The 13,549-nt window shown below is 44.1% G+C and overlaps 1 protein-coding gene across 1 annotated transcript; it reads left to right on the forward strand.

Moving 5' to 3' along the window:
• Positions 1 to 195: 195 nt before the first annotated feature.
• Positions 196 to 7,506, forward strand: zmat3 (zinc finger, matrin-type 3; the record flags this gene model as incomplete). The annotated part of the gene is made up of 6 exons (XM_080860710.1): positions 196 to 313; positions 2,558 to 3,009; positions 3,162 to 3,302; positions 3,751 to 3,920; positions 4,668 to 4,765; positions 7,298 to 7,506. 6 exons carry the CDS (start codon positions 196 to 198, stop codon positions 7,504 to 7,506), a joined length of 1,188 nt encoding a protein of 395 aa, XP_080716836.1.
• Positions 7,507 to 13,549: the final 6,043 nt, after the last annotated feature.

The raw sequence follows: 13,549 nt of genomic DNA on the forward strand, positions 1-13,549 counted from the left end.
TTGGATATAGTCGATCCATAACGAAGACATATTTCGTTAAAATCCGTTCGGTGTGGAACGACATCAAGAAATTAGTATTCGATGTCTTTACAAAAAAATTCACGCCCTAAACACAAACCCTATTCTTAAGTGCGCGGTCTTCACAGCGAAGCGAGCTGGAAGAAGTTCGCCTGAGAGCTATAGGATGCAGTGAAGATGGCGATGAATGTGAAGAGCAAAGATGCTGTGTTTCAAAGTATTGACTTCAGCAGAAATTACAGTTCACATCATATTAGCTATGGGAACAGTAGCCATTACTTCCCCCACATACCAGGTAAGGCAAGCCTTATGATTTGTTGGTGAGTGGCAATGATACAGCGAATGCTCTATGCGCTGCAAGATTTTAACGTTAGCCAGTTGCTTAACATTACGCTAACGCTGGTCCTTAATTTCTCCAACCTAGCTACTTACTACAACGAGCTACTTTTAATGCTTTCATACAGAGAGGGAATTGTGCATGATAATGAGCAGCGTTATTTTGTTGGTGCATGCCTTCTAGTCGTTAACCTCTAAGATGGCCAGAAGATACATAAGCATGTCATTTTAAACTAAATACAAATTATAATATAAATAATAATGTCCTGACAGGTAATAATTCAATGTGTCTGGTGGAGAGTTGATGCTGTAACATTTTGACATCCTGACTCCTTACTGTAGACATCCTCGACACTAGCTAGTGACGTCAGGTTGAGCAAGTGAATGTTCCACCTCTTCAGAACTAACCTACACAGCCTTATTTTATTTTGTTTTATTATTAAGCCTTATTTTAGTGATGAACTAACTTTGCTGGATAAACTACTCGGGCTTCTTTGATTTGAAGCTTACTTTGTGACTGTTTATTTGAGTCTACTCGATACATATGAATGGCTTAGCATTTTTATTCAAGCATACTGTATGTCTTTAAGATGTTAAAGAAAATGAAAATGAAAAGTGTGTAAATATTGAACGTTTTCACGTGAACACATATTTTCTTTCATCAAGTTTAAAAGCATATGTTCAAAATAAGTTCTGCACAGTTGAAATAAAAATAATCGAAGCAAGTGAACTGTATAATCTGATAGGATGGAAATGAATTGTTTATAAACCATGGCCATGGCTCCATGAGTAATGGTCACTCAGTTGTCAGCAGTAAGTTCCCTCAGGCAGAGGCTGTAGATAGGCTTCTCTGCTCCAGGTCCACTGTGGTGTGATCACCTGTGTGGTGAAAAATCACAGCACAAAAGATGCAAAAGGCCTGGTCAATGAATGAGTGGAAGTGGCGCATTGAGACCAAGCAGCCATGTAATTTAAGCATTGTGCCCTAAATTATTGATGTGGCTAAACAAAGATAGCGTCTTGAAATGGCATGCCATGTAACACAACCAGCTTCTCATTAAGTTACAAATGCCTGTCTGTCTGAGTTCGCTTTTGTGCTAATGGCACAAGACACATGTATTAAAGTCTTTAGACATTCACCTGCTTCCTGATTAATTGAGTTAATTGAGGATTAATGAATTGCATTCATTCATTTAGTATTTTTGTAAGTAGTAGTCTTTTCCTGACTTTGGCCTCTATAAAGCTATGAGAAAACTTTGAGTCTCAACCAACAATGTATATGGCCATGATGAGAAAGTAGTACTGCAACCCTGACCTTGAGCAGTGACTATGTAGGCTAGGTCCTCCTTATACCTATTTTTGGGATGGTATTCTCTTAAGACCAAGTGATATCAGGTTCATCTTGCAGCACTTCAAGAAGAACAAGGGAAATGACATCAGTTAAAGTTTATCCCTGTTTGTTTCATGTCAAGTTACATGTTAACAATTAACACATCAAAAGTACCAGTACTGTATAATAAAAAATCAGTAATGTTGGGTTTAAAACACAAAAACTTCTGGTTTGATAGCATGGACAGGAGGCATTTTCATTATGTGCCTTCCTAGGAGTGGTGGTCTTATTTTGGTATTTTAATGCAGGGATCAGTCTCTCCAAATGCCATCCCCATACGATCACCCTACTGGCAGCCGGAAGTGAACCCACAGGTCACTTCCAGGAGGTTATTTTAGTGGGCTGAATCATTGTTGTCTAGTGTCTCCTTTGGAACTCATGCACTGGAAACTGAACAGCTGACCTACCTCCCCAGCACACAAAGAACTTGCACGACACGTTGACCAAATATGTACAAACACGCACACAGAGATAGAGAGAGAGAGAGCGAGAGGTAGAAAGACACATCAACTCACCCAATATTTCCTGACGTGTATAGGGTGGCTAAAGGGAAAGTGTACATAATAGATTATCAGTGTTCTTTCACAGGGCATTGTTGTTGATGTTATTGATGTTTTGTCTAGCTATTAAATTACAACACAGAAATTTCAACATATTCCTTTTGTTGTGGCAGATGTGTAATCTTTTGTGAGGATTTAGGGGTTCCTCCAACAGTAGTGAGGAGGCCATAGCCTCTTCTCCTGTCGCTTAAAGCTGACTTCTCATTCTGAACACCCCCGTTATCCCCCGTCCCTCTTCTGCCCTGCCCCTCAGGCCTGGATTCGGTTACGAAAACTCCTCTGAGTCTGATGTGCCAGCAGCAGCAGCAGCAGCGGTTGCCACCGCCGCAGCCACAACCACAGCCTTTCCTGCCCCTGTCGGCCCCACAGCCTCTTGGACCACCACCTGTGATGCTCTCCTCCCCAGACCCACCGCGTTACCCCCTCTGCAGCCCGATGCCTGCAAAACCGCACCCACACCTCCAGATGGTACACAGCCCACCGCCAGTACCTCTGGTGTCTCCCATGCCCCCGGTCCCTGCGCTGCCAGTACCCATGCCAGTACCCATGCCGTGCCCCATGCCGGGCCCCAGGCCCCTCGAAGAGGAGTGCCAGACGGGGGGTGCGGAGCAGGATGCCACCTTGGAGGAGCTGTGCAAGCCACTCTATTGCAAACTGTGCAATGTGACGCTCAACTCAGCCCAGCAGGCCCAAGCCCATTACCAGGTGGAGACTCCCACTCAATTAGCATCAGCGGCACAGTGTGATGTTCTTGGCCCTTTTAGTGGTTCGCTATGTCAATAGCAAGATACAATCATTATGCTTCTGGAGTGTGAAGAGTAATTACAGTGTAATTGCCTTGCAATATTTTGTTTTAGGGTAAAAATCACAGCAAAAAGCTGCGGAATTTCTACGCTGGAAGCCAACAACCTCCCCCTATACGAATACCTGAGATAGCAGAGCCAGTTTCCCAACAACCTAACTCCACTCCACCAACAGAAAGTGCCACATGTAAGCAGGTAAAGCACTTGAGGCTGCCAACCTCTTATTTATGACTCAAGAAATACACAAGTTTGTTATATATTCAGTTTGTATGCAATTTCAATGTCAATGTGGATTCAGTGGTGATTGTTGATTAGATATACAGTATGGCAGCGCAATGCAGTCATAAAGCAATAACCATAAGCTGCTGTGTCCAAATTTAAAACCAGATACCATATGGAAGGACAATGTCTTGAGCAAAGTACCATTTGAATATAAAGCATCCCACAGAGTTCTAGTAGAAACTGGAAAATCAGAAATGTCCTTAGTGAACTAGACTGTTTCTTTTCCCCCTGCATTATTTCAGTGCTTCCTGTGTGGCGCTCTTCCACTTTAATATTGTAATTATTCATTCCTAATATCAACAATATACTTTTATTAAAGGGTGTCTGATGATTCTTACCTCTGTCTTTTCTCTCTCTCCAGCCAGTATCCTTTAAGGGCACAAGTCGGGTGATACTGGCCACAGAGAACGACTACTGTAAGCTTTGCGACGCCTCCTTCAGTTCACCTGCGGTGGCACAGGCACACTACCAAGGCAAGAACCACGCCAAGAGACTGCGCCTGGCAGAGGCCCAGCAGAGCGCCAGCCACTTGTGAGTCTACATTCTCCTCTTCATTCCTCTCTTCTCTTCCTCTCTCCTCTCTCTCTCTCTCTCTCTCTCTCTCTCTCAGTGCCTACAACACATACAGCTCACACATGAAAGATGCTAACTAAAAACTTATTGGCACTGATATCTTTCGTTGGTCTTTGTATGTAGCAGTGTCTCCCCAGTTTGTTTGTGTGGTTGTGAAGTCTGTGAATGCACCGAGAGAGTAAGAGGTGTGAATGCGTTGGTTTATCTGCTGCCCTGTTTTCTACTGATAAGTTCAGGGGGAGGCTCATGTAAATGTGACTGGGCTCATCACTGTGTGGAGGTGATAGTGTAAGATTAGAAGGCTACATCCTCCTCCACGGTTCAGAACAATTGATGTTATCTTAGGGGACAATTTCAACAGTAACTTGTCCGGCTTGTTGAGTGCAAAGTGCTACTGTTTGAATGTTTCTGGAGCCCCATGGCCTATTTGAGTCTGAAAAGCAGTGAGTGGCTTAGTGCAGCCCTGTAATATTCTATCGTAGAAAAGATGGTTTCTCCAACAATTGACCTGTATGCAACATGTCAGTGATATTTTTACATGCGCTGAATCAAAGCTAAAAAAATCCAAAGGGTACTTTCATTCTACCCATGCTTCTAACTCTGGTTTTCCCATTAAATAATGTGCTGAAGGTGCTTCTGTTTTAGTTTGAAACTAAAGAATCCAAATCCTTTCTGGAGGTTAGTGACAATGTTCCTGTTCCACAGAGACTGTGAATCAGGCCCGAGACGGACAAGGAAAGAGGGAAGTGAATACCGTCTGATCAAGAACCGCAGAGCACTACACACACCTCCTGTCATTCCAGGTACGGCGGATAACACCCCCATAAAGACACAAACACACACACACACACACACACACACAACTGCACACAAAGACAAATACACAAACCGGGTGTGGCTCACCACACCAACACGCACTGTGCCAATATTCTGACACAGCGGGTGCAGGTTCTTTCACTAATGGTCTCCATTTGTTTCTACAGATACTGATGCTCTTTGGCGTTGGTGTGTGGTAGAATGTTTAAGTGGTCTTTGTTCAATCCAGCCCTCCTTTGTGTGTTGCTGTGAGTGTGAGGAAGTCGGAGGGGTGTATTATTAAAAACATCCTGACCGCCCAACAGTAGGGAACTAATTAACAGCCTGTTTGCCGGTAGAGATCATTTAACCGTCGCACGCATCTATTTCAGTAAATCTACAAACTAGATGCAAATAGCATGCACATAGATGCCTTCTAAAAGACAGACTGAGCAGCAGAGCAGAGCTGTTTACCCACTGTTCAGTATGTCTACCAGAAGTTAAAGTTAAGTATGTGTGTCATTTGATTTATTTATTCATACATTAAATGTTGTGGTGCTTTTGTCTAGACTGGCAGCTGGAGGGGTTGTTTTCCTGCTCTATGGACACGCAATGCAGCCATCTCTGTCCAGAGACTCTGGCGTGTGTGTGTGTGTGTGTGTGTGTGTGTGTGTGTGTGTGTGTGTGTGTGTGTGTGAGTGTGTGTGAGTGTGTGTGTGTGTGTGTGTGTGTGTGTGTGTGTGTGTGTGTGTGTGTGTGTGTGTGTGTGTGTGTGTGTGTGTGTTTGTGTGTGTGTGTGTGTGTGAGCCTTGCAGAGGTTTGACCATGGTGACTCTGTGTGTGCATGTGTGTGTGTGTGTGATGGGACAGCTCTTACTGCTCTCACTAAATTCAGGCTAGGCGCCAAGGCTTTGGTGTTTGTAAAGTGATACTGCAGCCCACGTCAGTCCAGTCAGCCATAGACGTCACACCTGTCGCTCAGATGGCAGGTCTCAATCAAACACACTCACACACACACACTCACACACACACACTCCCACACACACCCACACGCACGCACACACACACACACACACACACACACACACACACACTCCCCCCCCCCCCCAACACATACGAACAGACACACACACACTCTCCCTCACAGAATCTCACAGGAAGACACTTACAGAGAGACTGGCAGACATATACATATGCACATTGAGACACACACACGCACACTAAAACACATCCACGCACACTGAAGCACATTTGTGTCGTCCCACACACCGTCTACACTCCACTCACTATAAAACACCGCCTCTCACTGCTTCCTCCCACCCGTTCCACTTCATTTCCCAGTCTAGGGTGAATCATACCACACAACTTCACTCTACACGCACCTCCCCCAACACACACACTAACACACACGCACACGCACACCCACACACACACACACACAAACACACACACACACAAACACATACACATACACATACACACACACAAACACACACAGATGCATATTATCTCTAAAGGGCCACTAGCCTTTTGATTTAATAATATTCTTAATGGACAAAGCCAGAAATAGCTGTGGATGAATTATTCTCCATGAATAATTGGTTTAGTGTCTCCTCTACTACTAGATGTCTACTAGATTAGAATGGTCGCCTGCAGTATGAGGAACTTGTGCACATCTCGTTATCCCCTTATTCCAGCTTCAGACACATTCATCAGGCTCTGTTTGATGTCTAATGGAATGTATGTGGAGTTGTGCGTGGGATATGTGTAGTTGTGTGTGTGTGTGTGTGTGTGTGTGTGTGTGTGTGTGTGTGTGTGTGTGTGCGTGGGAGTGTGCATGGGATATGTGGAGTTGTGACAGCTTGACAAAAGATGTCCCTTTTGTCCCTCCATGATTGGGCATCTGCCCATCAGCCCACCCTGCTATGTGCTATGCTGAGAAGTATAAAGCTCTCCCACGTATCTGTGTGTGCATGTGTGTGTGTGTATGTGTGTGTGTGTGTGTGTGTGTGTGTGTGTGTGTGTGTGTGTGTGTGTGTGTGTGTGCGTGTGTGCGTGCGTGCGTGTGTGTGTGTTTGTGTGTTTGTGTGTGTGTGTGAGTGTGTGGCTGCTCATTCTTCATAACTTCACAAGCTAACATCTTTACAGGTTAAACATGGATTTAATTATTACATTGTGATTGTCACCAAAACAAATTGAGCTGCCATTTATGTTGAAATATGTGAGAATGTTATCTAGAAAATTGCCTATCTAGAAAAGAGAGATTTTGGTATGAAACATAATGTTCTTATTATGGACAAATATGGTTGACCAACATTATATTTAGCTTTTTAAGAACAAATGTATGACCTTTTCATCTTATATTTGGCTCATGATTTTGTCAAATGCACATGTTTATTCCAGTAACCTTCCATTCATTTTTTTTCCAGTTTTTCCAGACATAACTTGACTGAAAATAAAGGGACTCGTGTGTGTGTTTCAAGCACTTCGTAGGTAACATTCACAATATCAGTGTGTGTGTGTGTATGTTTACCTCTCAGGGCCCTACTACAACCCGCGGCCAAGGCAGCGTATCCCGCGTGACCTGGCGATGTGTGTGACGCCCAGTGGCCAGTTCTACTGTTCCATGTGCAACTCAGGGGCCAGCGAGGAGGCCGACTTCCGGCTGCATCTGGAGAGCAAGCAGCACAAGAGCAAGGTGTCCGAGCAGCGCTACCGCAGCGAGATGGAGACCCTGGGCTACACCTAGAGCCACCGTGCGTGCGGATGTGTGCATGCTCAGGGCTGCAGGGACACAGGGCATTTCGAAGTCGGAAGTTGTTGGGTGTTTGGGGAGAGTGTGAAACCTTGTTAAGGTGTGTGTGGGTGTGTGTTTCTGCATCACTTGACAAGTGGCTTTATTCCACTTTTTAAACTAATATTGTGTTCTTAATTGGCTCCAGCTAATGTAGTAGTGTTATGTTCAGTTAAGTATTTATTTCGAAAAATCGCTCACACATTCTTTTACCTCAAGCTATATTCCTTACATGTATTTGCTGATAAACCTACTTGGGTGCATATGTTCTGTAGACAACAGAGCAGGCTAGGAGTCGACTCCATTTGAAGTGCAGCACCTTCATATCACTCAGTATCAGACAGGGGGGGGGTTTCTAAAGCAAGAAATCATTGTATTCCTCTATCATTTGTTAGATTGTGTTGATTGTGTTGGCATTAGTCATCGGAGGAATTGAAACTGTGTTTCCCCCTTGACCCTGAGAAAAATCACAGCAATTGCAGCTTTCTAGCCTGCATCTGCTTTGCACATATTGAAGGGAAGATCTCCAGCAATCAGATGTGCCAGTTTCCTGTCAGTTTTGACACGCCGTGTTGACAGCAGTCAAGTATGGATATCAGTGCCTCAGCACTTTTCTTCCCTCGTCTTGTGTTGTTATGTTTACACTGTAGCCACACCTGAGCTCATAGTCTGGGGAACAAATGTGAAGGTTCCTCGCCTAGATACTCAATGTGCAGGTTTTTTAAAAGACCCTTGAATGGATTGTCCGTGTTTTTTAAAAGCATGACATTGTACAGCTAAGACTCGTTAGTCTTTTAAAAACGTGAGAGAGGTTGTGACTTGCTAGCAGAGAAGCATAGGAGGGTCTTAGAGCAGTAAACCTTGGGAGAAGCTTCTGATTTACTCCAAATTGCAGGTGACTCTAAGTCCTTAATCTCTCAGCTCGGCACTTAGTTTTGCAACCAAAGTTTTGATAATCATCACAGGAGTCCCATAAAAGCAATTAAGGATGCATGGTACCACCATAGCCAAAGGAGAGTAGCATTGTAATCCGTCTGGATTTGCTTACGGGGACATGAAATCAGATACTGTGAGATCTCCTCAGCTCAGTGACTGTTCAACAATAGTTATACCATGTTCAGCCTCGTGCACTGATGACATCTGTTCTGGATGGAAATATCATCGCTGAGGATGGTTCAGGGACTAACCTTAAACTGCTCACATTACAGTCTTTCCAGCCATTATCAATTGATACTAAAACATCAATATTATTTTGACATATTCCATAGGGATGTTTCAATTTTGATAGAGGCGCAGGTCTTCAGATGTCTGTTGTTTAGTTTCTCCTCCACCCCGGGTTTTGTGTGCAATATCTAAACCTAATCAGGTTAATCATCTTAATTGAATATATCTATATATACAGTATATATATTTAAAGGGAATAATGTTTTGCTTAAGTGTACGGTTAAATCAAGTGTGTGAGTTTAAATTTGTCTGCATGGTGTTGTAGAGTGTGGTTTCCTACTGAGTATTTGTTCTATCCATAGGGAGATGAAGAGGGCCCTACTGGTAGTAGTCTAGGAACTAATTGTACAGCACTGAGAACTGACAATGCACAAAGTGAGCTTTGCACTTGGAACAGGGAGAATCGGAAGTGAGTCATTCAGACACTTTACCTTTGTTTATGAAATGGAGGTGGTTGTATTTAAATGTCCTGTAAATATGTCGATAAAATGTTTACAGAGGGAGCTCTGGAGGATGCCCTGTTCAAAAAATGTGGGCCAATCATTAAGAAACATGGCAGCTGGTTTACAGAAAGTGGTTGGCTCCAATCTGTGGTCATGTGATACCATGAACAATCATATTGGTTAAAATGAATGATATTAACGACATGTTTAAACGTTTTTTTCCCCCATAGTCCTAACCCCATGTCATTTATATATTACGATGAGTAATAGCTTTCTGCAGTTTCTACAAGGTTTTGGAATGTAATAGAGACACAGTGGTGTCACATATTGAACAGCCATAAGGATCTTTTTCATCCTAACACTTCTAAGAGTTTCTATACTTAGTGTAGACGTGAGTCAGGTGGCGAAGGGTTTTCGAAAATGTGTGTACAGGATTGGTCACTTGGTAGTTTTGTATGTTTCGACAACTGTGCCACCGTCTCTCTGCCAAAGTTGAGTAGAGTCCCTGATATATGTGTCCACTCACTGTGTCACTGCCCCTGGCCAGGATTAATGTTAGCCGAGGACTGTATCCCTTGAGAACCATTTTTGGGGTATTTCCCAATACATTTTTTTAGAGGATGCATGCCTAACTCTTGATGCTCAAGAAATATGCCTAGAGAATGCCAGCCGCTCGCCCCATTCCATGTCTGTGGTGTTTTGTTTTTCTTCACTTTTCTCCGAAGTCAAACCACTGTAGTCACTTGCGATACGATCTGTCCGTGTTGCACAATATTCTTATGTGTTGTTTTGTTCTCCTTGTCATGTGCGGTACAGAGTGTTTTCCCAGAACAAGTGTGTTGGCTGTGAATAGAGGCATTATGGTGAGAGCCAGGGTCGCTCCCCTCTGCAGTAAATGACAGAAAAGTATGACTAAGTTATTATTCTTGGACTGGAGGCTCCCGTCCACATCCAGGCCCAGGCAAAAGGAATGTGTTGACTCACACATCTGCAGTGACTCCCAAGATCCCAGAATGCATTGCCGTAGCCACCCTTAGCACCTTTATTTATTTAACCGCATGCCAACTGTACGATAAGCTCAAACCGAAAGAGATTTTTGTCTGTGTTACTGTTGTCGGGCTGTTTTGAGCGCCCAGCCCGGTTTACGGAGCGGAGGAGGAGGCACTTCCTGTTATGAGATGGTCACCGGCACATCTGTGGAGCATGCGGTCAGGAAGTGGTGACCCCGCATGGAAAACTGACGCTCCCCGCTGGTCACCCGCAGGACGGCTCTCTCCCCCCTCTGCAGTCCTTGTAGTTTTGGAGTGGAGCTGAGTTTAGCTGACCCCTTAAGCCATAGAAGGTTTTGTTATTTCTTTCAGTTGCTGTCTTTCTTTTTTTTAATTATTTGTTTTTCAACCTTACGTTCAATCATTCTACTACCAACACACCTGGAATTGAAGCGCTGTGAAGAGGATGCTGTGATGCCTGCTGTGCTGAGCCCTGGAGCTGGGCTAGTACTGCAGTGTGTGTGTCTCCCTCTCTCTCTCTCTCTCTCTCTCTCTCTCTCTCTCTCTCTCTCTCTCTCTCTCTCTCTCTCTCTCTCTCTCTCTCTCATGTGCTGAGCCCTAAGAGACTGCCCTGGAGCTGGGCTAGTACTGCAGTGTCTCTCTCTCCCTCCCTCTCTCTGTCTCTCTCTCTCTCTCTAGCTGGGCTAGTACTGCAGTGTGTGTGTCTCTCTCTCTCTCTCTCTCTCTCTCTCTCTCTCTCTCTCTCTCTCTCTCTCTCTCTCTCTCTCTCTCTCTATCTCGCTCTCTCTCTCTCTCTCTCTCTCATGTGCTGAGCCCTAAGAGACTGCCCTGGAGCTGGGCTAGTACTGCAGTGTCTCTCTCTCTCCCTCCCTCTCTCTCTCTCTCTCTCTCTCTCTCTCTCTCTCTCTCTAGCTGGGCTAGTACTGCAGTGTGTGTGTCTCTCTCTATCTCTCTCTCTTTCTCTCTCTCTCTCTCTCTCTCATGTGCTGAGCCCTAACAGATTTCCCTGGAGCTGGGCTAGTACTGCAGTGTGTGTCTCTCTCTCTCTCTCATCCAGGATGAGTAACATCTATTTCCAGGAAGCTTCTTCTGGGTCGTTATTCTGAACGCAGAATCATCTCCCTCTTTTTCTCCAAGCTGTTTATTTTTCCTTCTTCCCAAATGTTCTCTTTTCCTTTCTTTTGAGAGACATTGAAATAAGATAGCTGTAGTGCCTTCTCAGCCCACATGTCATTTCATGTCTTGGGGGCAAGATGAGTCCATACATAAGACACTTAATGGTGCCCTTGGAAGGCAGAAGTGTTTATGGTGCAATATAGATGATGTGATGTACAGTTGCTGGAACAAAGGGATTATTGACACCGCTAGCTAACTCTTTCTTTAAGAGAAAAATAATAAGACCATAAGGTACTGTTTGAATGTATATTTACAATCTAATGATAATAATAACAATAATAATAATAATGACTTTGTCTGAGAGTATCGGAAGACCTTTTTTGAACACCTATGAGCTAAATATGTAATACCTGATGAATATTTCAATAAAAACATCTTCAGCTGATCCCTTGAGTGTGTGTTTGCCGATTGGGTGTGAATAGGGGTTGGATGTTTGGACACAGTTGTGGCAGCTGTGCATTCTTTCATCAGGCCTGACTCTGATAGTGTCAGTGTTATTGTCTGGTCTGGTCTGCGTCAGTGTTATTTCACTGACTCACGAGAACAAGCTGTCGTCTGCAGCATCCTGTTTGTTTGTTCCTGCTGAGAGGAATGATGTCACAGTATCAGCAGATGTGGACGATACCCTCACTAAAGCATATGGTACTCTGTGTGTGTGTGTGTGTGTGTGTGTTTGTTTATGTGTGTGTGTGTTTGTGTTTGTGTGCCTGTGTGTATGTGTTTGGAGGGGAAGGAGGGGGTAGTGATGTTATCACGAGAACAGTCTGGAAGGGAAAAAGAATGCATGTTTTCATCACTGTGGTATCATACTGAGGGATCTGCCTGTGGCGAGGAGTGCCCGGTCCCCCCCTCGGGGAGCTGCTGGGCTCCCACTGGAGCGGGAGTGTGTGGGCCGCATTGTGAGCACAGGAGGTCAGCTGACAGACCTGTGTCCCTCCCTGTTTGTCAACGTGGACCGCCCCGCGGGCCTAGAGAGGACACGGGATCGTATTATTTGATGAATAACAAAAAACTTGAGGGTCTGTAAGAGAGAGGGCTTGTTTGGGTTGAGACTAACACAGATGCTACAGTGTACTCCACTACAACACGCAAAGCTCCCCACTACACTAACAAACACACACGCTCTCTTTCTTAGCTCTTGCTCCCTCTTCTGGTGAGTGTGAGGTAATGCAAGACTGTGAGAAAGTCCACTCTCACCCACACGCTTCATCATAACAAGTGCAGTGCATGACAGGAACAGCACAAGTGGGTGTGGCCACACAGTGTCTAAATCCTACAGGGGCAAAAGAATAATGACATCACTGATGAACTTCTACTGACAATGAGTGCAATACAACATTAAAAAGTGCAAAAATGCCCTGCGCCTACCCCATTCTTTGCCTCTCTGCGATATAGTGGATGGAAGAACCATGCCGGCCCCAGTAGGAAACATCAATTTGTAAAAAGAATGTATTTCCCCTCCTGGGACCTTTGCCATCCAATCACTCTTATTTACTATACTGTCCCGATGCGTGATCTCATTTTAAAGCTCTGTTTACACCTCTATTAGATATTTGGAGTAATTCAACAAGACTTGAAGTGAAAGTATCAACCTAGCAATATGTCTTCTTGTGTGCACATGGTTGAGATCATTAAACATCCTACGGATTAATGTGGAATCATGGTATTATCAGTGGATTGAAGAGACACATCTCGCTGTGATATACTGATGCTCTGCAAGGATCTGAGTAACTAGAACTGATATAACAGATCAAGAGTAGACACTAATGGGTGGTACATTCATCAGTAGACACCAGAGGGAGCTATACCACCAGTTAAATGCACAGAAATTCATGGTTCAGCTCAGACTTGTTGGCCCAGTCCTCATCGCTCATATTATGAAAATGAGACCAATGAAGAGGTCAGACCTTTATCTATCAGTTGAGTATAAAGGCTTCTTGACCACTGGAATCTGTTAAGTCACATTCTGTAGTTCTTTACTTTCAAATTGGTGAAGAATCTGTTGGGTCACATTATGTAGTACTTTACATTCACATTGCTAACTGCTCTCTTGGCATCTGCCTTACATTGATTGTACAATAACTGATTTCCAGTTATGTTCTGTCGTCACTACACTACCTCTGTACGTCATGATGAGTGACCCCC

The sequence above is a fragment of the Sprattus sprattus genome (genome assembly GCF_963457725.1).
Source record: "Sprattus sprattus genome assembly, chromosome: 2".
NCBI classification, from domain to species: Eukaryota; Metazoa; Chordata; class Actinopteri; order Clupeiformes; family Clupeidae; genus Sprattus; species Sprattus sprattus.